General features: G+C 40.4%; 1 protein-coding gene across 1 annotated transcript; it reads left to right on the forward strand.

Moving 5' to 3' along the window:
- The first annotated feature begins 1,578 nt into the window (after positions 1-1,578).
- LOC124272368 (sushi, von Willebrand factor type A, EGF and pentraxin domain-containing protein 1-like) lies at positions 1,579-26,488 on the forward strand. The gene is made up of 12 exons (XM_046707541.1): positions 1,579-1,729; positions 1,862-1,996; positions 3,104-3,211; positions 12,517-12,710; positions 13,817-14,011; positions 14,500-14,694; positions 15,404-15,598; positions 16,285-16,479; positions 17,280-17,474; positions 22,365-22,559; positions 25,812-26,241; positions 26,335-26,488. Exons 5-12 carry the CDS (start codon positions 13,945-13,947, stop codon positions 26,486-26,488), a joined length of 1,626 nt encoding a protein of 541 aa, XP_046563497.1. The 5' UTR covers positions 1,579-1,729; positions 1,862-1,996; positions 3,104-3,211; positions 12,517-12,710; positions 13,817-13,944.
- The last annotated feature ends 265 nt before the right edge of the window (positions 26,489-26,753 follow it).

Here is a 26,753-nt window from a genome sequence, read left to right on the forward strand (position 1 = left end):
GTTGATAACATTTACTACTTTGCCTGAAACATACAATTTTATTCACTCATCAGATATAAACAGTTAACAAAGGCTTGTATTAATGGAATTTCAATTTTGTTGTAATTCAGTATAACAGAGTAGTTTAGGGAATACTTATATTTGGGCTTAATAGGCTGGAGAATAACATGATGTAGCTTTCATATTGACCGTAACGCGTGGTAATCAGCCTTTGTTTACCCATACAGATATAGGAAAACGCACGACGTATGACACACAAGGTCGGAAAATGTCGTTTTTACAGCAACTATTATCTAGTAATCTGTTTTCCGTCAGACAACAACGACTGATCACGATCGTCGCCTTAGAAAACCATAAGTGTCGAATCACAGGAATTAAGTCAATAATGACATCCGGCATGACGTCGTTTGGAGAGAGACGTCATTCAACATCATGTGACGTCAACAATGCATTCTGGTTGACGAACAAAACTGGATCGCGTGATAGGGTGCTTTCACTAGCATACCATCCCAAGTTTGTCTCCTGTAACATAGATACTCTCTGCACCAGGCAAGACGTGCCTGTCGGTGAGGTTGGAGCAAAATTGAACGTATCGGATGTTGTGCTCCCTCAGTCGGTTCCGTAAGCCAGAAACGGTCCGAGAAGTCCAACTAGCAGTCTGGAATCGATTCCTTAGATGGGTCAGCCGAATGTAGTTGTCTTGCTGATGTAACGGCACGTGTGGACGGCCAGTCCCAGGCAAATCTTTCGTATTTCCATATGTTGAAAACGTCTCCACAGAGATGGGCACCAAAATGTCTTCATTTTGGGCCATTCCGGTCTCCAGAATACCCACGGCGCGGGGACGCTGATTTTCTGTGAGCTGTGGCATGACCCGTTACGTACACGCAGTTTAGGTTGAAATTTACGTGTTTTCAACAACTTTCGGAGGCTAGAGAATTATCAACTGTTCTTCAAATTTCAATATCAGGTCTGTAAATTTCAGGTGTCAAAAAAGTATGCAAAAAGTGATTAAGGTCATTGTGCACAAAGTGCAAGTGAAAGTGCAAATCGCGACACGTTACATGAAATTTCATGCAAAGTGCTTTTCTACACGTTTATCTAGGGTTATTGTTATAACGTTTCAAATAAAGTTTATCTTATTCATATTTATGTTATGCTCAGTATGTTATTTGAGTTGCGTGCCATATTTCCGAATACCTTCTATTGCCCCCTTAAAGCACGCGTTACAAGAAATGTTTGCTGCTCCCTATCAACCGATTCTCTTCTCTTTAATAGTGGGGGCCTATTGTACCTAAATCCCATTTAGATGAAGAGCAGATCAAGCGATGATGAATAGCACGGTTAGGTGAGAAGTTAATTACATATATTAATAAGTTATATTGCCAAACACTACTCTAATCAGCTACAACTATGGTTGAGGATAACATAACTGGTCACGGAGGAGTTAAGATCTCACGCAGTGACTCGGTCGATGGCTACCTCGACCGAAAATTACATTCAGAAACCATCGAATATCATTCTTATATGTAGGATGGTCCCGATTGATCTGCTCGCCGTACATGGATTTATCGACATCGCGAGTCACATGACACACAAAGCTGGGCTTTTAGTTTACTCAAGCATTTGCTGAGTTCGTTCTTCTGCGGATGTTGTTGTTACAACTGTAATGAGAAAATGTGGACGTATATTCTGACACTTTGTCTGATTTTGTTTTATTGCAGCATAGGTAAGTATATTATTACTAAGTAACATAGCAATATTTTACTGATTTTTTCTCATTTTTTGTCACTGAAAGTACGAACACTTTACAACTGTACAAATATAAATACAACTAAAATGTTGATACTTTGTTTTACAGATGTTGAAGGGGTGTGTCAAAATATTGAAATTGACACTGTGTGTGATCAGCGGGCATCGAAGGGCGAGTGCTACTTCAATGTGTCTATGGGGTGTCGATGCGCTTTGGCGTGTCAAAGCATCTCGTCCTGTCCAAGTAAGATAGATATACACTACTTGTGTTACTGTAATACTATAATTGTTTCATCAAAATTGTTGAAATTTACATTTTATTGCAATATTTATCGCTCAGTGGCATATTAAGCATAATTTAATGCAAGCATAACACAAATTAGTTCGACGACTAAAATTCATGAATGTTATCAATGTTTATGTGGGGAGCATTATGATACATTTTTCACTGATCAACTTATTATTATTATAAATGTGGGGAACACTGAGGCAGATTTTCACTCATCAACTTTATATCAATGTTGTTTATTACTTGCAATGGTTGCTTTTAAAGTTGAAGTTTGTACGTTTGTCGCAATTGTGTCCCAAGTTTACCTTGGAGTCCCAAGGTATACCTGACATACACCTGACATTCCAGATCATCCACGTGATGGTCATACCGACTGCTTGTGTAAACGTGCACACATTCTCGGCATCTGTTCTAAATATACCTAACATTCCATATCATCCAAATGATGGTGAGAGCGATTGCTTTTGTAAAAAGTGCACATATTCTCGGCATCTGTTTTACATCTACCTAACATGCGTGAAGCCCCTTTCTGGTGCCCCCAGCCGTGATATAGCTGGAATATTGCTAAAAGCGGTGTAAAACTGAACTCACTCACTCACTCACATATACCTAACACTCCAGACCATCCAAATGATTGTGACAGCGACTGCTTTTGTAAAATTGCACATATTCTCGGCGTGTGTTTTACATATACCTAACATTCCAGATCATCCACGTGAGGTGACACCGACTGCTTGTGTAAAATTGCACACATTCTAGGCACCTGTTTTACATATACCTAACATTCCAGATCATCCACGTGATGGTGACACCGACTGCTTGTGTAAAATTGCACACATTCTCGGCATCTGTTTTACATCTACCTAACATGCGTGAAGCCCCTTTCTGGTGCCCCCCGCCGTGATATAGCTGGAATATTGCTAAAAGCGGTGTAAAACTGAACTCACTCACTCACACACATATACCTAACATTCCAGATCATCCAAATGATTGTGAAAGCGACTGTTTTTGTAAAAGTGCACATATTCTCGGCATCTGTTTAACATTTACCTAACATTCCAGATCATCCAAACGATGGTGACACCGACTGCTTGTGTAAAATAGCACATATTCTCGGCAAGTGCGGCGTGAACAAGACGGAGTGTCGACACACGTGTCACCTCAGAGACGGTGAGTTTTCCAAGTCATTTGTTCCACAGTGATTCATAACGCATGCTCATGAAATAGCCGGAAAGCACTATCGTCTCTATTGTAGCAGATATTTCTTATAGGTGTGAAGGGTTTTGGTCGCTTTCATTTGCTTAGTATCAAGGACAAATATTGATTGATTGATATCGTAATAAAAATAGTATTACATTTATCTACTACTGTTGATTGGAATCCATATCAATTACAAAGTGTGGGTCGATACTACATCCTGAGTTTCGCTTTACTAGTCGTATACCTGCAGGGAACAAGAGAGTAGGTTCCGAGTATTGAATATTAAATACCTTTGATCTGACCAACGGATCTTTTGGTTACCAGGTTTGAAAGAACACAAAAAGATCAAATTTGAAAGGATTATGAACGAATGTACTCAACAAACTTTCAAATTGCAATAAAACAACAAACATGACCTACAAATAGTCGATAGATTACTGCATTGTGTGAAGAGTAGAGGCTGGAATTTATTGTAATTTGGGCAACACCTACTCAAGAAAATATAAGAAATCACGAGCTGCAAACTATCCTTTATTAGTAATTATGATTATAGAATTGATTAGAATATGCCCACATAACGTATCACACCGCTTCCAGTTGGATAAATTCAGTGTCTTCAAGCATATATTCGCTGTCCCGTTTGCCACCTATGTGATTGACAAGAATAAGAATACTAATTGGCAAACATATGGAGCTCGCTTACAAAATATCAAAATTGCATCTCACCAAGTTTCCAGAATCTAATTGTTGTTACCTCCCAGTCCTTTGACTGAAATTCACAACTAAGGTACTCGGGTTTGCGACGGAGAAAGGATCTGTTGACATACTGGGTAATGCAAAATGTCGCACCCTTGAGAAAGTTCGTGGTGGGTTCGAGTGAGTGAGTGAGTTTGGTTTAAGGTCGCTTTTAGCAATATTCCAGCAATATCACGGCTGGGGACACCAGAAAGGGGCTACAATTATTGTACCCATGTGGGGAATCGAACCCGTGTCTTCGGCGAGACGAGCGAACGCTTTAACCACTTGACTACCCAAACCGCCGGTTGATGGGTTCGAGGAGGAAGCGTCACCTGGGAGGGTGTCGGCCCGTGAAAGCGAAATTTCAATATTCCCTTTTCCCGGTAAAGCTGTGCTAGAAGTGCCGCTAAAGCGAATTGCTATGAAAACATAACCCCTGGCCCATAACCCCAGGGAGACGTCGTATTCGTTAACTGGGCTGCGTGTAAAAGGGTCATGGGCCATTAGCTGTGGGAGTAGTGGGTGCTAGCCGCAGAGTTGGACATGCTTTACTATTCCAAGAACACCTGGTGTCTTACCGATTCCCTAGATACTTCATATCACTTTCATCCTGATCTTGTCATTTACGCCCAATGGAATCTGGTTAGGCAGACATTTGAAACTGATTTTCCCCCGATCTCGGTGTTTTGCATGAATTTTTATTCACTAGATCCCTCCATCTAGGTATTTTATTACCCAGCTGACAGGATTATGTGCTGTTTAGTTACCATTAGCTGATAAATCGAGTAGAATGACGTCTCAATCGGCCTGAGCTCTAACAATATCTTTTGTCAGCGTTTTTGTTTTTGATGCAGCTGTTGTCCATGACAAATATATAGGCTTGTTGTACCTGGTAATATCCTGGTAATAACAGTCACATCTTAGCGGTGTAATTAATGTCTGTGGGGTTCCAATTTTATAGCAAACACACAATTTGTTTCATTTCATTTGATATTGTTACTAAACGCTGTGAATGGTTAAATCGGAAACCGGAATATTGTGTTTTGATCATTTACACCATTCTGTTGCATTCCGTCACAAGTGTGCACAGCTTGTGTTAATAGCAAGCGGCTTTGGAATCCTTGTAATAGTTCTGTAAAAGCTATAGGGACACATGGGGATTATGGGTAATTGTACAGGAACTTCATGCATTGCTAATACAGTTGTCTGCGACAGTTCTGTTTTTTAGTATGTAAATTACGTCGTACAATATGCTGTTGCTAGTTCGGTTCTACTTTAACGAAACCCCTACGTTGTTAAAATCTGTTGGAAAATGTGTCACAGTAATAAAACTGAGATCCTGAATAGTCCACCGCGCTTATTCCGCGGAGTTAGAAACTATACTGGTCAAAATAAGTTAGGGACATTGGTATTATTATGATTGATATTTTGAATGAATAAATAGATCATTATTCATAATTTCAAAAATTACATATATCCCTAACTATTTTTGTCCAGTATATGTTTGCACATCAGGGGTTGTTAGGACAATTGTGGAATGTATGTTGAGGGAGGAAATTGCAATATTCCAGCAATATCACGGCGGGGACACCAGAAATGGGCTACACATATTGTACCCATGTGGGGAATCGATCCCGTGCCTTCGGCGTGACGAGCGAATGGTTTAACCATTAGACTATCCCACCACCCCTCGGCAACATGAAGATGTACGTGATGTTCTATCTGTTTTAAAGGTTCCATTACGTATTGAATCTAACACTAGGATAAGAAAAAGACTAAATATTTGCTGAGAGTATGGAGGTGTTTAGCAAATCAAGTGTGAGTTAATGTGCTTTAGACACAGCTAAACTATATATGACTTCACCATCTTATTGAGTACGAGAAATACATCCGTATAAAGTAACTCCTCTATACAGTCTCCACACATTACACAATGCAAATTAGAAAGTTGTCAAATGTCACACATGTTATATTTAGAATTCTACCATGACTTCAGTAAACACTGGATTGTGATTGGTTAATTAAAGTCATTCAGAGGTATATAATCACGTTATACCAGGTCTCTGTTTTCCGTGCGCAATCATACATGGTTTACGGTAATGCACTATTTTTGTCTGCCCACTAACATGGCGGACACCAAACAACCTACCGATGCATCGATAAATTACGGCGATTTTGCTGTCGGAAATTAATTACACATGTCTTTAAAGATGGATTTAGCGATGACGGGCTCGACTCACTACTTGCGTAAATCACAGCAATAGGTGTTTATACATACAAAAGTACTTCGAAAGCATGGAAACAAATATGTTTACGTTGATTCTATGTTATGTCAGACTGCTAATTTCCGTGTTAAATTACTTATCAGCTTTCGTCAACGATATCGCCACTGATCTTGATCCGGTACCGGAGGATGCATTAACATCGAACGCCGAAGAAATTTAATGCTTTCCGTCCATATAAATAAACAGTTGGGTTATCAGTTCAAACAAATATTTTGAAATTTGTACTGTTTCAAATTTAGCGGTAGTAAAACACAATTACAGAATCTGCAAACCGTTCTGTTTAGCCCAACATATTTTTTTTCTAAAAGTATAATATCGTTGAAAAAGTTATTTAGCTTAGTCATGATCCCTCTTATCCATTACACTGCTTGATCTAAAGTAGTCTATTAAAGTATAATTAATTACGTATACCTTACCGTGTGTTTGCCAGAGGTACACCCTCATGTCCTGATCCATCCTTTCGGAAATATCACCACAAATCTGGCTCTTTGTCAACAGACTCGCGAACATGCCAGCGAATCCGATTCAATTTGAATTCACTACACTTTGAAGCCACTAGGTCACAAAACACTTTCCAAAATGTAGAAAATAATATCCGTAGAATCGAATTTGAGCACAAAGTACACACATGAGTGTAAGAGTCACCACAGCTGTCGCACGCAGACGTAGAGGTGCGTGAAATCGTCAAGTTGACAGGGCGCAAAATTCAACAGTATCTAAATTCGGTACAACAAAAGCGCCTCCACTCTTAAATTTTGTACCAGTACCAGTCATTAGATATCAAAGACTATCTCAGTCATACAATCAGGTTAACCTTGCGCAAACTGTCAGAGGCTCTCCTGTAGCATCTTTCCAAATTTGCCCGTAAATGTAAACAATGACTTCCGAGAAAAGGTCAAGGCCACGAGGTTGCTGCCATTATTCTGGTGGGGAAAGGGTCTACGGTGGAATTTTCAAATGTGAACCAAGCTTTTTAAACTTATTTGATATATGTTTTCCAACTTATCAGTTAATGATTGGTGATTGATGCATTGAAAAAACAAAACGTGATTTGTTATTACTGAATCTGGAGTTTGTTAGTCATTGACGGTTTGCCACCAATCACCCCCGTTTCGGGCGATGCCACTTGAGATTGGAATGTGAGGCCGCTTCACGCATTGACTCGTAACCAAAGAAAGAGCTCCACCTGAAATTGTTCATAAAATTGCCATAGAATGGAGATAAACCACTGTGTGGGAAAATCAGAGGTATATAACGAAATTATAATAGCTTAAATTGTTCATTTAAAACCTCACGCTACGCGTTCGGTTTTAAATGAAATTTAGAGCTATTACAATTTCGTTTTATACCTCTGAATGAAATCAGAGGTATATAACGAAATTATAATACAATTGTTCATTGCTTTAAAACCTCACGCTACGCGTTCGGTTTTAAATGAAATTTAGAGCTATTACAATTTCGTTATATACCTCTGATTTTCCCACACAGTAGGTTTATCTCCTAATTACCCTTTCTCAGTAAAGTACAGATTCTAGTACTTTGGTCGAGTTGAATCCCATCCGGGACACTCTCAGAGTCAGGCACTTAATCGCCAGCAGACAAAGTTAGTCGTCTAACCCACTAATGGAGGGTACATATTAGCAGGTACATGGACACACCATCAGTAAAATGCCTAACCCATATATTCTTTATTTATCCTCCAAGTTGTAAATGTTCTCTGATCCTCTGCATTAAGTCCATACTGAGGGCTACATGACAGAAGACACAACACCGTCTCAATGTCTGACAAGTTGTGGAACCATACACTGAAGTCAACAGGACCAATATTGATCAGTTCACACCACAGCTGATCTCTCACAGAGAGTAAATTATCACACTGCACGACAGCATGAACACACGGATCACTATATAACCGTCCACACTTCTCACACAGGTACACAGCATCTTTAATGTATCTAATGCTGGAACATAACTGCACCAGGAACTTGGACGAGGTTCGGTACAGGTGGTCTTCCCGTGACAATGTCCATGCTGGATGAACACACAGGTCTCTGTGTATCTGTGCGAACCACTGGAGATCTGGTTCAACCGTAATCCTATCAGTCCAAGAGGCGGAGGCTACGCGTTCGGTTTTAAATGAAATTTAGAGCTATTACAATTTCGTTATATACCTCTGATTTTCCCACACAGTAGGTTTATCTCCTAATTACCCTTTCTCAGTAAAGTACAGATTCTAGTACTTTGGTCGAGTTGAATCCCATCCGGGACACTCTCAGAGTCAGGCACTTAATCGCCAGCAGACAAAGTTAGTCGTCTAACCCACTAATGGAGGGTACATATTAGCAGGTACATGGACACACCATCAGTAAAATGCCTAACCCATGCATTTGTGACATCACGTCTGGACAACTGCAACAGTCTACTCTATGGAATACAGCAGCAGTACATGGACAAGTTACAGCGTGTTCAAAACTCAGCTGCCAGGCTCATAACACGCACACATATGTATCTGCACATAACACCAATGCTGAAGGACTTACACTGGCTCCCTGTAAAAGACAGAGTTGTATTCAAACTTATTGTGTTTGTTTACAAGTCCATTAGTGGGCTTGCTCCATTCTATCTCCAGGAACTAGTAAACCTTCTCAAGCCCGGAAGGTCACTCAGATCAGCTAGTCAGCAAAGCTTAGATGTTCCATTTGTCCCAACCACAACATAGGGGACAGATAATTTAGCAGAGAGGGTGCTGTACTCTGGAATGGATTACCTGAAAATGTCAGAATATCGGAAAATATCAACAGTTTCCGATCATGTCTCAAAACCATGCTCTTCAAACGAGCATTCGACTAAGCGCACATGAGCAGGACTCTGGATATGTAGCGCTATACAAATGTCTAATTTGATTTGAAAGAGTTCAGAATTCCTAAACCCACATGTCTGAGACCCATACAGCAGAAAAGGTGAAATCAACGAATCAAAGGTTACTTAATTTAGTATATTTTGCAGAAAGGAGCCATTTGAATTTGTGTGAGGAACTTTAAGAAACGTAATGCCGAGATAAACATACGGTTTTGTTTGACTGTTGCCGCCCATGAAGGATGGTTAGTTAGTTTTAACATTTCCACTGTTGGGCGGTGGGTTAGCCAAGTGGTTAAGATGCTCACTCGTCACGCCGAGGGCACGGGTTCGATTCCCCACATGGATACAATGTGTGCAGCCCATTACTGGTGTCCCCTGCTGTGATATTGCTGGAATATTGCTTAAAGCGTCATAAAGATATACCAACTCACTCATTTCCTCTATCAAAGCAACACTATCAACATTTGAGTTTCATACAATAATCATGAAACTTTATACATCCATTGAGATATCGGTATGAGGTTTCAAATCAAACTGCATCATTGTGATGTATTGTATTAGATAATAAATACATGTGAAATACAGGTTATCATATGAAATTCAAAAATGTTTGTCGCTTTATTTAATTTGTCCAGTATCAACATAGTTATTATTTCATTAACCAAGCATCGAGTTTCCCGTTTACATGTGTCTACACGACTGACACGAAGTTGTAAATGGCTGTTTCGTGTTATTTATGGGGGGTAGATTTGTACATGTGATGCCTACTTGGCTACAGTGATGAGTGAGCGCAGTCTATCGGGATTAATTGTTTGTCAATAACGAGGAAACCTTTCAATCGATATTTAACACTTTGTTTCATAAAAACAAATCGCAGATTTAATTCCGAAATTCACTTACTCCAGTTCAAGCGTCAGTGATTTAAACGGATACCATGCAGAACATGATAACGATCTGTACATTATTTCACGTCGTGCCATTCAGTGTATATGTAAGCTTTGTGTTTCAACACGGACGGCACTGTGCGTTTTAACACTAGCTGACGCACTTGGTACGACGGGGTCTGGTTTAGATAATTACCGTTCAGGGGGGGCTGCTCCAGTTGTGTTCAATTGTCAATGGTAATTTCATGGTGGTTTTCCTTCAGTGTAAACGCAGATTCATAGTTAAATGTTACCAGGGGGTAAAAATCGCCGTTCAGTGTTTATTCAAATTTACGTTTTTAACAAATTGGTCAATAACGCACTTTGATTAGAATGTCCGACATGTTTCGCTAATCAGCCGGGTTACAGGCTTCAGAAAGCTAGAGATGTGACTGATAGGATGTGGGAGTAACACTAACTGAATTATACAGATCGTCGTATCCCACGTGAGAGGATCAATGCTCATGTCAATCACAGGTTTGTCTGGTCCAGATTCGATTATTATCTGGTCCAGATTTAAAAAATGCTACCATTTCGTTTGTTCGATGTTACGATACAGATTATTGTACTACTGTCAAACCGGAATGGAACATCATGATGATGATGATGATGAAGATTTGGAGATTTAACGTGCGCTTTCCAACATAATGCACATTTGACACACGAGCCCGCATTTAGAGTGTTTGATCGAAAGAGTGCTGATTTGACCGAAAGATATAACAACCTGAATTTGAATGAATTTTGAATTCGGAAATTTGCCAAAAGTAATAGGGGGATCTGACCTATGAGGTGGTTTGGTCGGTATTTGTTTTGTTTGTTTGTATGCGTTTTAAAAAAAATTGTTTTTTGTATTGATACTATCTGGTCATGTGGAATTATATGGGACCTACAAGGCTAGTTTTGATTAGAAAAGCACCTAACGCTTTGAAGGTTGTAGTAGTATATGCAGTGTAGTAAGAGATGTTCGGGTGTTTTTGTTTCGTTGCAGTGTGCTCACTTGGCTGTTTAGCTTTAAAAAAATATATTTTGCAAATGGAAATTTAATTAAATTTAATTTAAGTTTGACCTGTTTCTTATTTGGTTATCGTTCTGTCAATATTTTTAGATTTATGGTAGATTTCTAGTTTTTTCAGTAAATGTAGATTAGAATTTGAATGTTGGTATTAACTTTGCCACTTTTGGAAGAAGTTTTGTTTTGATAGGCTTTTCATTTCGTTTTTAGATAATGGTATATTTAAGTTAACATTTGGGAGTTTATGTGCCGCTTTGGCAGCTTGGTCGGCATGTTCGTTACCAAACACTCCGACATGGGCAGGGATCCACATGAACTCCCTCTTTGCATAGGCGTATAGATGGCGAGTGCTTTTGAAGTGTTTAGTTTGTTAGTTTAGACTGTTTTTTGTTGTTGTTTTTGGTTTTCAGACCGCCTCCGTGGTGTAGTGGTTAGAGCGTCCGCCCGGAGAGCGGAAGGTCGCGGGTTCGATCCCCGACTGCGTCATACCAAAAGACGTTAAAATATATGGTACTTGTTGGTCCCTGCCTGGCGCTCGGCATTAATGGGTACAACAAAGACTGGTCGGCTCTGAGTCAGTATAATGTGTCTGATATGGGTATTCATGCTTCACTGCGGCATGGTATCCCAGTGGGCTAGCACTATAAAACCAGCTTAAGTCTGGGCTAGTACAAGCAGCCGCACATACACATACACACGCATGCACGTCGTCATATGAGCGAAATATTCTCAAGCACGACGTTAAACCCTATTTCACCTCACCTCACCTTGTTTTGTATTGCTTGGAGTCCGCTGAGTGAGTCTGTTCATAGATTAGAATCGTATTGTTTTGTTTTTACGAGCGGGCCATCGAGTGCTGCGACTAAGCTCATTAGTTCTTCCGCGAACATTTATTGGCTGTTTGGGAGTCTGTATGGTGTAGTCTGCAACATGAGGAGGACTTGATGTTTATATACAGCGTGTAACAAAATAAAATGCCGCAGCAACATAATTAACAAGGCAATAAGTTGATTGAAGCCAGAGAATTAACTGAGAAGAGATCAGAGATGTACAAATAAAGGGGATAGTTTGTACCCTCTAAGATGCCACTCAAAGACCTTCGCCGTTATATAGCCTAGATAATGATGAGTATGACGTTAATAAACAACATGAAATAATGAAATCTGAAGCCCATTGTTAGTGTTTATAGCTCTCCTGTTTATTTTTGTAGAAAAATCAAAACAATAGTAATACCATTGGTTATACATAAGTACAAATATATAACGGTATTATACAAGAACCGTTAAACAGCACCAGGCTATTACGTGTAATATATAGATTTCTAAGAGGTGTAATTTTAAATGGTTAAAACAGGTAATTATAGAGTTTCCATTTTGCAGTGTTTTTCTGTTATCATAAAACAGTGTATAACATGTTAGATAATCGGTGACGGTAAATATGAGATGTTCAATGTTCTAGTTGTCACATGTGACGTTTTGGAGGCGGTGTCTGGTGCGGCGCCATCCAAAACCACCCCCCTGTATCTTGACATCGTCACCTACAACTGCCTCCCAGGATACTACGTTGTCAACGGAAGCACCGGGAAGAGAGTGTGCACCGAAAATGGGACCTGGTTTAAACACGTGGTTGATGGACTGCGCCAAATTGTGAAAGTATGTGTTATATATGCAATATTCACTTGTTCTATTTACTTACCGAATCAGTTTATGACTGGCATGTGAATAGTTATTGATAGTCAGATGTCACGTACGTAGTCATTGATTTACCAGGATAAACATATTTGCCTGGCAGTCGATATTACACACTACTGAACTGACATGCTGTTTCAATTTTGTTGGAACTACACTTTTGCCAGAATAACTCTCAGCCTGCCTCGCTGACATTGTAGTGTGCAGAATAGTGTCTTAATAATGAAAATACTGAATAAATAAAACGTTTGACCTTCCTTGACAAACAAAAGATTAATGTTACCTTGTCATCTGCAGCGCTTACAAAGAAGGACAAACTTGACAGCTGTCTGTCATGTTAACTGTAGGAATGCAGTGACCAGCTTTAGAACAGGAGACACAGCTACAGAACACGGACAGCAAACTCGATCAAACATTGCACATTGCACTTGTGAGGCCTGTCATCCATGGTGACAGATGCTGGTTAGTAACATGTGCCTATCAAGGTCACAGTACACCGAATGATCTTACCTCCAGTTGTGTACATGACAGAAAATAGACAATAGACTGAAGCTAGCAATTGAAAGATTACAGTGCCCAGTGTCACTTTGGTAATCTTAAAGCATCTATAACGGCAAACGGGTAACTTTTATGGTGGGTAGAGGAAGCCCTAGAATGACTATACCCAGGAAGCATTGAGGAACAGATTCAATACTGTACCAGTACTAAGGTAAAACTTAGGGCTACCACAGGAATTTTGAAGTGAACGACAGGAAACGGATTGAAAAATGTCAAGACGTCCTTTCAGAAGAATACGTCCAGCGAAGGCGGAATCTTTAGTTGAAACGCGTAGGAGGGAGCTTCGTGTTGTGTCATAGTTTGTGGATATCGTTGTACTACTTTACACTGCCGAAATATATAGAGTACGCGGAGTCATGCAGTTTGCACATAGGCTTTTCTATTTATACCTCAATGAACCGGAAACACACACTGTCAGTCAATCCTTAATTGTTCCGAATATATATCGGGTTGTCCAGTTGCTGATGAAATACATGCAGATTGTGTTTCAAATTTGCTCTTTTCACCAACAGAGATATCCTGTGGTTTGAGCCCATCATTCGAAAACGTGACAGCATCTCAAGGATATGGCGTGTTTGACGACGTCATATCATACTCTTGCAACATTGGTAACGGGCAAGTGGGCGGTAGCAATGGCAGTATGAGATGCAACGAGACTGGGAGTTGGGACCCGGACGTCGTGTATGGGAACCCGCCATTATGTGATAGTAGGTTAATCTTTCATGTTGGTTTCTAATTGTTTCACATACGTGAAGACGTGGCTTAGAATCGGTTTTCAGCAACCAATGTATGTCGCAAGAGGTTATCAACGGGGCTGGGTCGTCAGGATTGCTGACTTAAATTATCTGACATTATTTCAACTTGGTAAGTAATATGTCAATGACTGGACTATCTGATCCAGAATCTAATATCTACTGATCGTTGTATATGTAGCTGTAAAATTGTTGAGTACAAATTGACTGAAGATTCTGTGTTCGGTGTCTTAAGCAATAAGCAGAAAAGAAAATTACATCTCGTCATTTTAGCTTAATATTTTGGAATAAATCACTTTGGGAATGAGGTCCCCTTGGAATTAGCAAAAAATATTTTTCTCGAGTGTGACGTCTACGTTGAGTTTATAGTGGAGTAACACGTTGAGTGCATCGTGCCAACTGGCTCTCAGATTGTGTTTCAAATTTGCTCTTTTTACCAACAGAGATTTCCTGTGGTTTGAGCCCATCGTTCGAGAACGTCACTGCATCTCAAGCAGATGGCGTGTTCAACGACGTCATATCTTACTTTTGCAACATGGGTTACGAGCAAGTGGGCGACAGTAACGGCAGTATGAGGTGCAACGAGACGGGGAGTTGGGCCCCGGACATGGTGTATGGTGACCCACCATTATGTAAAAGTAGGATAATTGTTTTATGTTCAGGATTTACATCCGTGACATAGCGGGATAGAATTGATCTTAAGCAGCCGATGTTTGCTGCGTGAAGCAATCAACAGGAACGGGTGGCCAGGGTCGTTGACTAGAATGATGCATGCTATATTGGCACAACTGCGTCAATGTGCGCATGTTACCAGTGACTGAACTGTGTGTCCCAGAATCGATTAGTTACTGGTCGCCGTCCTATAGCTGAAATATTGCTGAGTAAGAACTTAACCGACAGTCAGAAAAATAAATTACGTCTAATCATTTCAGTCTTCCAAACAAATTTAATTAAATATTGGCGTAAACATTGCTTTGGGGCAGAATCAGTTTCCCGTGGAACAAAAGAATCCATTATCACTGGAGTGTACTGCGGTGCATCATGTCAGCTGGAACACGAGCAAACCTGTCATCCTTGAACTGCGTCAGGAGCAAATTGACAAACTGTCACACAGGCAAATCAGAGACCATATTCGTTATTCAGTATTTGTCTCTGGGCAAATGCCCCAATGCATTATAAAAAACATATAAATCTTGTACTAAATGCATGAATGCCTTGTCAATTCGCAATGTTCTGAATGTATGTCGGGTTATCCAATTTCTGATGAAGTACGTGATGGTTTGTGATTCAAATTTTCTATTTTTACCAACAGAGATATCCTATCACATTTTCTATTTTTACCAACAGAGATATCCTGTGGTGTGAGCCCATCATTTGAGAACGCAACAGGATCTCAAGCAGATGGCGTGTTTGACGACGTCATATCATACTCTTGCAACGTGGGTTACGAGCAAGTGGGCGGTAGCAACGGCAGTATGAGGTGCAACGAGACGGGGAGTTGGCACCTGGACGTGGAGTTTGGGAACCCGCCATTATGTGAAAGTAGGATATTTTTTTATGTGTTCGGGATTTACATCCGTGACATTGCGAGCTAGAATTAATCTTAATCATCAGATATTTACCGTTAGAAACGATCAACGGAACCGGGTGGTCGGGCTCGCAGACTTAAATGCTTACATACCGTATTATCGCAATTGCGTAGATCACTGCTCATGATATCAATGACTGAATTGTCTAATCCAGAATCGAATATTTACAGATCGGCGTCGTATAGCTGAAATATTGCTGGTTAAGTCTTTAAACAACAATCAGAAAAGAAATCTCGTCATTTTATGATTACAAACTTAATGTATCATGTTAACTGGTGTACGGACAAACCTGCACCCGTGCCGTTGTTACCGACTGTACGTGTAACAGGATTGTGTCAGCAGTAAACAGACAGAAGACGCTGCCGTGTGCCTTGTATCACTCAACTATTGAAATAATACAGTGATGTAAAAACAAACAATTCGCCCGACACGAATCCTTGCAATACTACTATTTATTATATAAATACATTGATCATGTATTAAGCACATTCAATTCCATGGAGCGTTATTAATAGCAGAACTTATGCTACACCCAACGCCATGACAATTCGCACTGTTCTGATTGGACGTCTGATTTTTCAGTTACTAATGAAACTATATGCACATTGTGTTTCAAGCGTGTGTTTATTTTACCAACAGAGATATCCTGTGGATTGAGCCCATCATTCGAGAACGTGACAGCATCTCAAGGGGCTGGCGTGTTTGACGACGTCATATCATACTCTTGCAACATGGGTTACGTACAAGTGGGCGGAAGTAACGGCAGTATGCGGTGCAACGAGATGGGAAGCTGGGACCCGGACGTGGTGTATGGTGACCCACCATTATGTGAAAGTAGGATAATTTTTTCAATTTGTTTTATAGTTTAGTGTTCACATACGTGAAACGTGGTTTAGAATTGGTTTTCAGCACCGAATGCTTGTCGAAAGAGGCGATCAACGGGTCACGGTGGTGACGCTAGCTGACATGTTGGAATTTTAAAGTTTTCATCAGTGAACATGCGGGTTGGATGTGATCATCAGCATCACATTGCTATCGTAAGAGGCGATCAAAGGAACCGGTCGGTCACGGTAGCTGAATTGAATGATACACGTCATATTATCTCAGTTGCGACGCTCGATGTTCATGACGTCAGTCACTGGGTTGTCTGGTCCAGAATCGAATATTGACAGAACGCTGTAATATAGCTGAAATATCGCTGGGTAATACCTTACCCGACAATCAGAAAAAACAAATTAAATCTCCTCAGTTTAGGTTTCCAAAAATCTCAATTACATGTTGACGTAAACATCGCTTTGGGACAGGATCAGTCTCAGGTTGAATACATTACTCCATTTTCGTTGAGTGCAACGCGGTGCTCGTGGAGTTTATGCAGCATGTCAACTGGAACAAGAGCAAACCTGTTACCTTTGATGTTGTTATCGACTGCACCTAAAATAGGACTATGTTAGCAGTAAATTGACAAACTGTCACTGTCACATAGGCAAATCCTCAATTTGTAATAAACATATAGATATTGTACTAAATACATGAATGCCCTGTCAATTTGCAATATTCTGAATATGTCGGCTTATGAAATTGCTGATGGAAGCATGTGCACATTGTGTTTCAAGTTTTGTCTTTTTTACCAACAGAGATATCCTGTGGTTTGAGCCCATCATTCGAGAACGTGACAGCATCTCAAGGGAATGGCGTGTTTGACGACGTCATATCATACTCTTGTAACTTGGGTTACGAACAAGTGGGCGGCAGTAACGGCAGTATGAGGTGCAACGAGACGGGGAGTTGGGGCCCGGACATGGTGTATGGTGACCCGCCATTATGTGAAAGTAGGATAATATTTTACGTTCAGGGTTTACATCCGTATATTTGTTATAAAACGTATAAATCTTTTACTAAATACATGAAAGCCAGTCAGTCAGGCTGGCAGACATAATTGCTTAAATGCCAGTTATCGCAATTCCGTCGATCTATACTTAGAAGATAAAGCTACTCTGTTTTCAATTTTACGGTCCTTTATCGTTGATTTAAGACCGCTAAATTGAACATTTAGCGGTAGCTTTATCTTCATTCAGAGTAGCTTTATCTTCATTCTAGCACGATAGATAAGCGTTTTAAAACCGCACTCTTTGGAGCGCAAGAACACAAGGCGTGAAGTGGCCTTTTTCCTGGAAATTGCTTGGAATCGTCCAGTTGAGGGACAGGTTGTATAATGAACAAAATAAGACATTTATAACAGCACAATTTGCTTTATTTCAGGAACCAGTATGGTTCCAGTATGTAACAAGTATGTAACAAGTAGCATAAAAAGATCACAAAATATACAGTTTATACTGTGAGCAACTACAGTTATTTGATTTTATCAAGTGAATTATTCACCTCCCCCTTCTCTATCACAATCGACTCGCCCCATTTAAGTTATGAACTCGCAAAGTTTACTCGCCGCTAACTTTATTCGTGGAAGTAATTGTTAATAATGACGCTACTATTCCCAATCTGGATAAGACCCGACATACCAGCTTTTATGTGGGAAACCTGGACAGTGGAAGTTGAAGGACTGGGCATTACGGCGGGGACGGAAGCGGACAGGTTAGGACGTGTGTTGTTGATGTCATGTCCACTAGACCCAGTTTGAAGTATGGCGGAATACTGCCGCTTTTGCGCTGCTGACGAATCAGTGTTATATGAGGACAGACTCTGGCAGTTTTTGTGCCCAGTAATCTTAACTATTTCACTTGCTTCCACCCCAGCATGTGAAAGCAGTGTAACGGTGGTGGATCTAACACAGTGATTTGTGTACACCCGACTCAACTCGCAACTGGCCGAGATCCGTTTCATCATCGTTTTCAGTGTGTTGTGACCGAGGGGCTTACTTGTGTACCAAACTTCATCATTCTCACACACATTCTTACGAGGCTGCTGAAAGAGGGCTTCATTTTCTGGATTTAACTTGGACATGTACTTTCGAAAAGATACAACAGGACAGAGGGGAGTTCCTGTCGCGTATATACGTGGCTTTGTGTACTCGGAATCGCCGACGCCCCCAGGATGATTTTTCGTGGATTTGCTATGTGTCATGGATATGAATTCACAGCCAACATCGTCTGTTTCGACAACAAAGGAATGAACAGACAACTCCCTCTGGTTCTCACAGCCCCTTCGTCCAAACCCTAGGGTCAAATCAAACCACACTTTGTTTTGAAGGTCTACAGGGTTTTCCAAATTTTGTTTGTTTCTAATTTTAGCTAAATCACCATCTGAAATGGCATTGTGATGTGCTGGATTATCAAGACCTAACTGCTTTATTTTTTTTAACATTGCTGCAAAAACGGCGCTGGCCGAGTGAAATTCTTTGTCTTGAAGAATGTTAATATTCATGTTAAATGGTGGCTGTCTAAGGTGTCTGTGGATCGCTGCTCGGATCCCAACATACGATGACTTGGTATAATAATTCCCGTCGGAAGTTTGGACTTCAGCGTAGAATCGCTTCAGCAGAGCGTTCATTTCATCAACTGGAAGTGTCTCAAACTCGGGAGAGAGTTCGTGAAATTGTAGCCACTCTGGAAATATATTTTAATAAAAAAAATATTATTTTACGTGCGCTTCAATGTTTTAATATCAATTTGTTAAAAGGTAAGTAACAGCTTTATTTAACATGTTCAAGATTATTTACATCACCTTCGTTTATCATAGGATATGTTAGGCCAAATCTTGATAAGTTTGTTGATTTAAAAGGATTGTCTTTGCTCTTACGTTTCAAGATTTTTACTCCCGACGCAGTTGTTTGAAGGGTGGTTTTGCTCCTCGAATCCAAAACAATATGTTCCAGATCATTGTCGGTCACTGTTTTGAAACGCTTGGTAGCAGGTTCATTTTTTATATCTAAAACAGTAAAATCGTAAATTTGAGTGAAATATTTACTTATGAATAAATTAAACTGCCGTTAAATTTCGTAATAAGTGATTATTTATGCAAGGAAACATTTCGTACACTACAAGAGATAAATTGAGGAATATTTTCAGTCCATTTTTTTTCTTTCCTTTTCATATGAATAGACATACACCTAGCGTTCGAGTTGACGCCAGCTGACTTTACAATGTAAGAAATGTGAAACGAATTATCGCTACCTGTAGAATTTTCCAGCTTCGAAGTTTCTTCATTTGCGTTAGGCTCCAGAAATTCATCGTCGAACCATTCGCTGTTCAGTTCAAAAACATCAAAGATGCTGCCGAGGTAGAAGTCTCCGATGTCAGACATGTTGTATTCATACGCGGTGAATCGGTCACTTTAATTAGCGGTCCTTAAACTGTCATTAAAGTACGGTTTTGATGAGCTCTCAGCCAATCAGAATCGAGTATCACACATTGTCGTGCTAGAATCATGATTTCAATGACTGAATGGTCCAGAATCAAATGTTAACAGATCGCCGTCATATAGCTGGAATACGTATAGTTTGGCTTAACCGAGGTGATGTATCATGTTAACTGGCGTACGGTCAAATCTGCACCCGTGCGGTTGTTATTGACTGTATGTGTGGCAGGACTGTCAGCAGCAAACAGACAGAAGACGCTGCCGTGTTCGTTGTATCACTGGAATATTGAAGCAGTACAGTGACGTAAAGCAAAACCTGACGTCATTCGACAAGAATCCTTGCAAGACTCCTATTTATTATGTAAATACATTGATCATGTATTAAGCACATTTAATTCCATGGAATCGCCAAGCGTTATTAATAGCAGAACTTCTGCTACGCCCAACGCCATGACAATTCGGACTGTTCTAAATGGACGTCTGATGTTTCAGTTACTAATGAAACTATATGCACATTGTGTTTCAAGCGTGTTTGTTTTTACCAACAGAGATATCCTGTGGTTTGAGCCTAACATTCGAGAACGTGACAGCATCTCAAGGGGCTGGCGTGTTTGACGACGTCATATCATACTCTTGCAACATGGGTTACGTACAAGTGGGCGGCAGTAACGGCAGTATGCGGTGCAACGAGACGAGAAGCTGGGACCCGGACGTGGTATATGCTGACCCACCAGTTTGTGAAAGTAGGATAGTTTTTTCAAGTTGTTTTTTTATAGTTTAGTGTTCACATACGTGAAACGTGGTTTAGAATTGGTTTTCAGCACCGTATGCTTGTCGAAAGAGGCGATCAACGGGTCACGGTGGTGACGCTAGCTGACGTTGGAATTTTAAAGTTTTCATCAGTGAACATGCGGGTTGGATGTGATCATCAGCATCACATTGTTATCGTAAAAGGCGATCAACGGAACCGGTCGGTCACGGTAGCTGAATTGAATGATACACGTCATGTTATCTAAATTGCGACGCTCGATGTTCATGACGTCAGTCACTGGGTTGCCTGGTCCAGAATCGAATATTTACAGAACGCTGTAATATAGCTGTAATATCGCTGGGTAATACCTTACCCGACAATCAGGAAAACAAAATTAAGTCTCCTCAGTTTTGGTTTCCAAAAATCTCAATTACATGTTGACGTAAACATCGCTTTGGGACAGAATCAGTCTCAGGTTGAATACATTACTCCATTTTCGTTGAGTGCAACGCGGTGCTCGTGGAGTTTATGCATCATGTCAACTGGAACAAGAGCAAACCTGTTACCTTTGATGTTGTTATCGACTGCACCTAAAACAGGACTGAGTTAGCAGTAAGTTGACAAACTGGCACTGCAACATAGGCAAATCCTCAATTTGTAATAAACATAGATATTGTACTAAATACATGAATGCCCTGTCAATTTGCAATATTCTAAATATGTCGGCTTATGAAATTGCTGATGGAAGCATGTGCACATTGTGTTTCAAGTTTGTCTTTTTTACCAACAGAGATATCCTGTGGTTTGAGCCCATCATTCGAGAACGTGGCAGCATCTAAAGGGAATGGCGTGTTTGACGACGTCATATCTTATTTTTGCAACGTGGGTCACGAACAAGTGGGCGGTAGCAATGGCAGTATGAGATGCAACGAGACGGGGAGCTGGGACCCGGACGTGGTGTATGGGAACCCGCCATTATGTGAAAGTAGGATCATTTTGTTATGTTTAGGATTTGCATCCGTGACATTGCGGGGTAGAATTGATCTTAAGCATCCGACTTTTAACGTTAGAATCGATCAACAGAACCAGGTGGTCAGGCTCGCCGACTTGAATAGTTAAATACCGTATGTTGGCAGTTGCATCGATCTATGCTTACGATTTCTATGACTGAATGGTCCATAATCGAATATGTACAGATCGCCGTCATATAGCTGAAATATTGCTGAATATGACTGTAAGACACAATCAGAAAACAAATCTCGTCATTTTATGCTTCCAAGCGTAATAATATTTTGGCTTAACCGAGGTTAACTGGTGTACGGTCAAATCTGCTCCCGTGCCGTTGTACGTGTAACAGGATTGTCAGCAGCAAACAGACAGAAGACGCTGCCGTGTGCCTTGTATCACTGGAATATTGAAACAATACAGTGATGTAAAACAAGACATGACGTCACTCGACAAGAATCCTTGCAAGACTCCTGTTTATTATATAAATACATTGATCATGTATCACAATCAAATTACATGGAATCGCCAGCAAAACTTATGCAAAGCCCAGTGCCATGGCTATTCGCACATTTCTGAATGGACGTCTGTTTTAAGTTACTAAGAAACTATATGCATATTACTGTGTTTCAAGCGTGTTTTTTTTCAACAGAGATATCCTGTGGTTTGAGCCCATCATTCGAGAACGTGACAGCATCTCAAGGGAATGGCGTGTTTGAAGACGTCATATCGTACTCTTGCAACATGGGTTACGTACAAGTGGGCGGCAGTAACGGCAGTATGCGGTGCAACGAGACGGGGAGTTGGGACCCGGACGTGGTGTATGGTGACCCGCCATTATGTACAAGTAGGATCATTTGTCATTTTGGATTTTAGTCGTTAGTGTTCACATCTTCGAAAACACGTGGGTTAGATTTGGTTTTCAGCAACCAATGCTTGTCGAAAGAGGCGAGCAACCGGACCAGGTGGTCACGCGCCTTGGCTTTAATGATGCAATTCATAATATAACAAATGCGTACATCGATGATTATGATGTCAGTGACTGGGTTATCTGGTCCAGATTCGAATATTTACAGATCGCTGACATTAAACTGGACTATTAACTTGGACCATAAACAACAAACAGAAAAGCAAACTTCATCGCTTTGGGACAGAATGCATTCTCCATGGAACGAAAGAACGCAACGTTGTGGGAAGGTTGTAGATTGGTAACGTCATGACACAACGTTGTCACAACGTTAGCATTACGTCATTTTATAACGTTATCTCACAACGTTACAGCAACGTTACATACGTTGTCAAAACGTTGTGTATCGACTATTACATAATATCTTGATAGCGATAGCGTTTAGTAAGACTTTTCACTTTGAGATTCTTTCTTCACTATTCAGCTACAGCTTCAGAAAACACACGACCAAAACAACATGCACATTGACGAATACACATTGAATTGATTTTCTGCTTTGTTTTTCATGTACTGTTCACTAATGGGAAACTATTCAACTATTCACCTTAAAAAGAACCTTAAGACAACGTAAAATGTGTTAACATCAAATAACGTTAACATTGTGACGACGTGAACATGACGTGTCACAACGTCAAGCCACAACCTTGTGGCAACGTATACGTAAATGGGAGAGTACAGAATAACGTTTTAACAACGAAAGCAAAACGTTGTGACAACATGACATTATTAGCTTCGGTTACACTTGGAATTTATGTATCTTGTCAACTTGTACACGAGATAAACCTACCACCCCTGCTGACGTTATCGAATGTAGCAGGACTGCGTTAGCAGCAAACAGACAAACACATGTCATATCACTTCTGGGTTAAAATTACCCCTAATATCTCAAGCTGTTTGTTTGTTGTTTAACGCCGCAGGTGATGTGGGTTATAGACTACTTATATCGTCCCATTTGGGAGGACATTATCAATTATATTCCAAATGAAATGATAATAATGCACATTGCACATTAGATGCACTCAGCAATATTACAGCTATATGGCGGTGGTCTGTAACTATTCGAGTCTGGACCAGACAATCCAGTGATCAACATTATCAGCATCCATCTACGCAACTGGGTTACGATGACATGAATTAATCAAATCAGCAAGCCCGACCACACGACAATACGTTAGTCGAGTTGATGGTGACATAACACGGATCTTCACGGGTATACCTTCTCAAGTCCCGGGAGTGAAAAACTGACAGTACTCTGTAGAAACATCAACCTCCTATCTGTAGAGGATTACAAGAAGGATCACGTTGATTCTTGAATGATTTGGTGAATGTTTACAATTCAACACTCTCTTCTCTCCAGGAGGAACATGCTCCGTTAGGAATGTTCGAACCAAGACACAAGCCCCTTGCCACAGCGAGCATTTCTTGACTACTAAATCTCAGAGAAGGGCTCCAGAACGACAGCGCAGACAATTAAAATAAATCGACTTTCAAGTCAAGAATGAAGTAATTATTTTAATAAAGGCGAAATCAGAACATTGTATAGATCAAAAGGCCCCAAATTTGCAGGGGACACCAGGTTTTGTTCTCTCACCTGTTTGATCTGCAAATCCAAGGCTCACCCTATACTCCAGATAGATGACCTACATTAACTGAGAAATGATTATGCTGAGTATCATGTGAATCAAAGAATGGCACAATTTGTCCGTATCTTATGAAGAGTCTCCCGAAACTGTTTTCAATACCGATGTCAGTCTCAGTGACCAGATATTGGATACGTTGAAACGATTTCCCAGAAGGTCTAGAGCTCATTAAGAGTCTTAAACAACTTGTGACCTAAGTTGCCAACCAAGTTAATGAATCGTAACTTGAATGTGTTACTTCTGTCATTACAGAATAATACATAAGAGTCAAAAAACTCAGGAATGGTTCTAAGGGGTTTCAATCTAACCTTAGTTACACAGCTTTTGAAAACGTCTGATCTTGACACCAGTCCCTTAAAACGCTATCATCCCACGTCAGATCTGCCTTTCCTGTCGACGATCATAGGAAAAGGCAGTGAAACCTCGACTTATCAATCATCTTTCTACTCCTGAGCTTATGTACAAATATCAGTCGTCATACAGAGGTTCCCATAGTACCGACACGGGTCTTCTATGTGCTGTCAGTGGAGTTCATCAAAGTGTTGATGCCAGCAACATTGCTCGACTTGGTCTACCGGACGGCGTTCTCGCTGTATTGTCAACCATAACAGAGTACTAAATACATAAGCCATTATCACCACACCTGTTGTCACCACACCTACTTGTGTGATCAATTTCAATCTGTAATAACTGAAAACATTACCTCCGAGAAATAGAAACTATCAAGTGGTTTGCCACAAGGATTCGTGCTTGGAATAGTCCAATTTACTGAGTACAAACGGCAACTCGGTAGTCGTATTGACAAATGCGATGTTAGACGTCACTCCGTGTGATCTTTCAGTCTTGTCAAGAATTGACTACTTCAGTATTCTATGTTCTTCAACATTGTTTGTGTGTGTGACTTGCTTGATAAAGGTGCTGGCATCTATACTGCAAGTCGTGAATCCATAACATGTTGTCTTCTTCATACCAGCTTCTAAATGCCACTTACAGAGGTAGCACTCACTTGTCAGCAGAGAAATTATGAAAATGTACAGTACATGACAGAAAAACTCACATGAAGAAATATTGAGATACCCGCAATCCGTTATATCATATATAAGGATAGCAGCAGCTCCTGAAATTCGAATTTCAAATGTTAAGTGTGTCAACCAATGGTTAGTAAGCATTCAGTTAACGTTCGTATGATATCAAACATTCCATAACTGTCACACAGTCTGATTATCCAGTTATAAAAATAATGAATGGCAGTTGTTTGGGATAATTCGATGTGATGCATTGTGAACAAAATACTTGACATGAAAGCTGATGCCGTTATAAACTACCTTGATCATCTAATTAGCATAAAGTTTCAAACGGCTTCATGTCACAAATATGAGCTGTGGGATAGCCTGAGTGATAACGTTTGGCACTTTATGTGGGACAGCCGGGGTCGAATCTGCAGAAATACTTCTAAATGAGACCATTTATTATCCCAGTGTATGTCTTTCAGAAATATCCACAACCAGTGTCCTGTCAGCGTCCAGTGTCACCGTCGCCCATAATGCGGCGTCAACGGAGGCGTCCACCGCCACGTCGGTTGATTCTGGTTATTTAACCGGTGCTTCGTCAGTTGTACTCACAGATCACTCAAGCGGCAGCATCACTGCATCGTTCACACCAACACCGTTCACTGCGACGCCGTTAGGGTATACATCTCCGTTACCGACGCTGTCCAAAATGGTAACATCGTCTTCAGCGACTGTACCAAAGATAACGTCAACGCTTGATGTGCTGTTATCAACGTCATATCACATCAACGATGCATCTGTACTTCTTGTCAGATGTTTCCATGTTAATGTAACGCGTTCTTCAGAAGAGTATACTAAAAATATTCCAATCACCAAGAGGTTTGCGCCCGGAGCCGAAAGAAGCAAAGGGAGGTGAAGCTCTAGGAGCAGTAGCTATAATAATACTGGTGTCAGTATGTTGTGTATTGTTGTTATTGATTTAATGAGCATTCAAAGGCATTGCAGCACCCTTAAGTCAAATCTGCGGGACATGAAGATGCGATGTCGGGAAGTTACCGATGATGACGTTGTGCATGTTGAAGATACCAGCAGGAAAGGAACGACGGCAGCTAACGACAATGTCAAGGTCGCCACAATTTTCCAAATCTCCAGAACATGAGGTATTTTAGTGCTGTAATGATACTGCTGGAACATACCATATATGTGCTATTATGACACAGTGAAAGTGAAAATACATAAGCTCCACAATGGACGCTGTGTAGACTGTATGTTGAACACATATGATATAATTCTTAAATTTAATATATCTTTCTGACGACTATAAGTGTTATTATTTCGATGATAATAAATATTCATTTTAACCTATTGCCTGAGGATGATGATACGATGATGATAGTGATGATGATACCAAACATTAGTTTTCC

The sequence above is a fragment of the Haliotis rubra genome, unplaced genomic scaffold (genome assembly GCF_003918875.1).
Source record: "Haliotis rubra isolate DU_JTF1 unplaced genomic scaffold, ASM391887v1 Scf1690, whole genome shotgun sequence".
NCBI classification, from domain to species: domain Eukaryota; kingdom Metazoa; phylum Mollusca; class Gastropoda; order Lepetellida; family Haliotidae; genus Haliotis; species Haliotis rubra.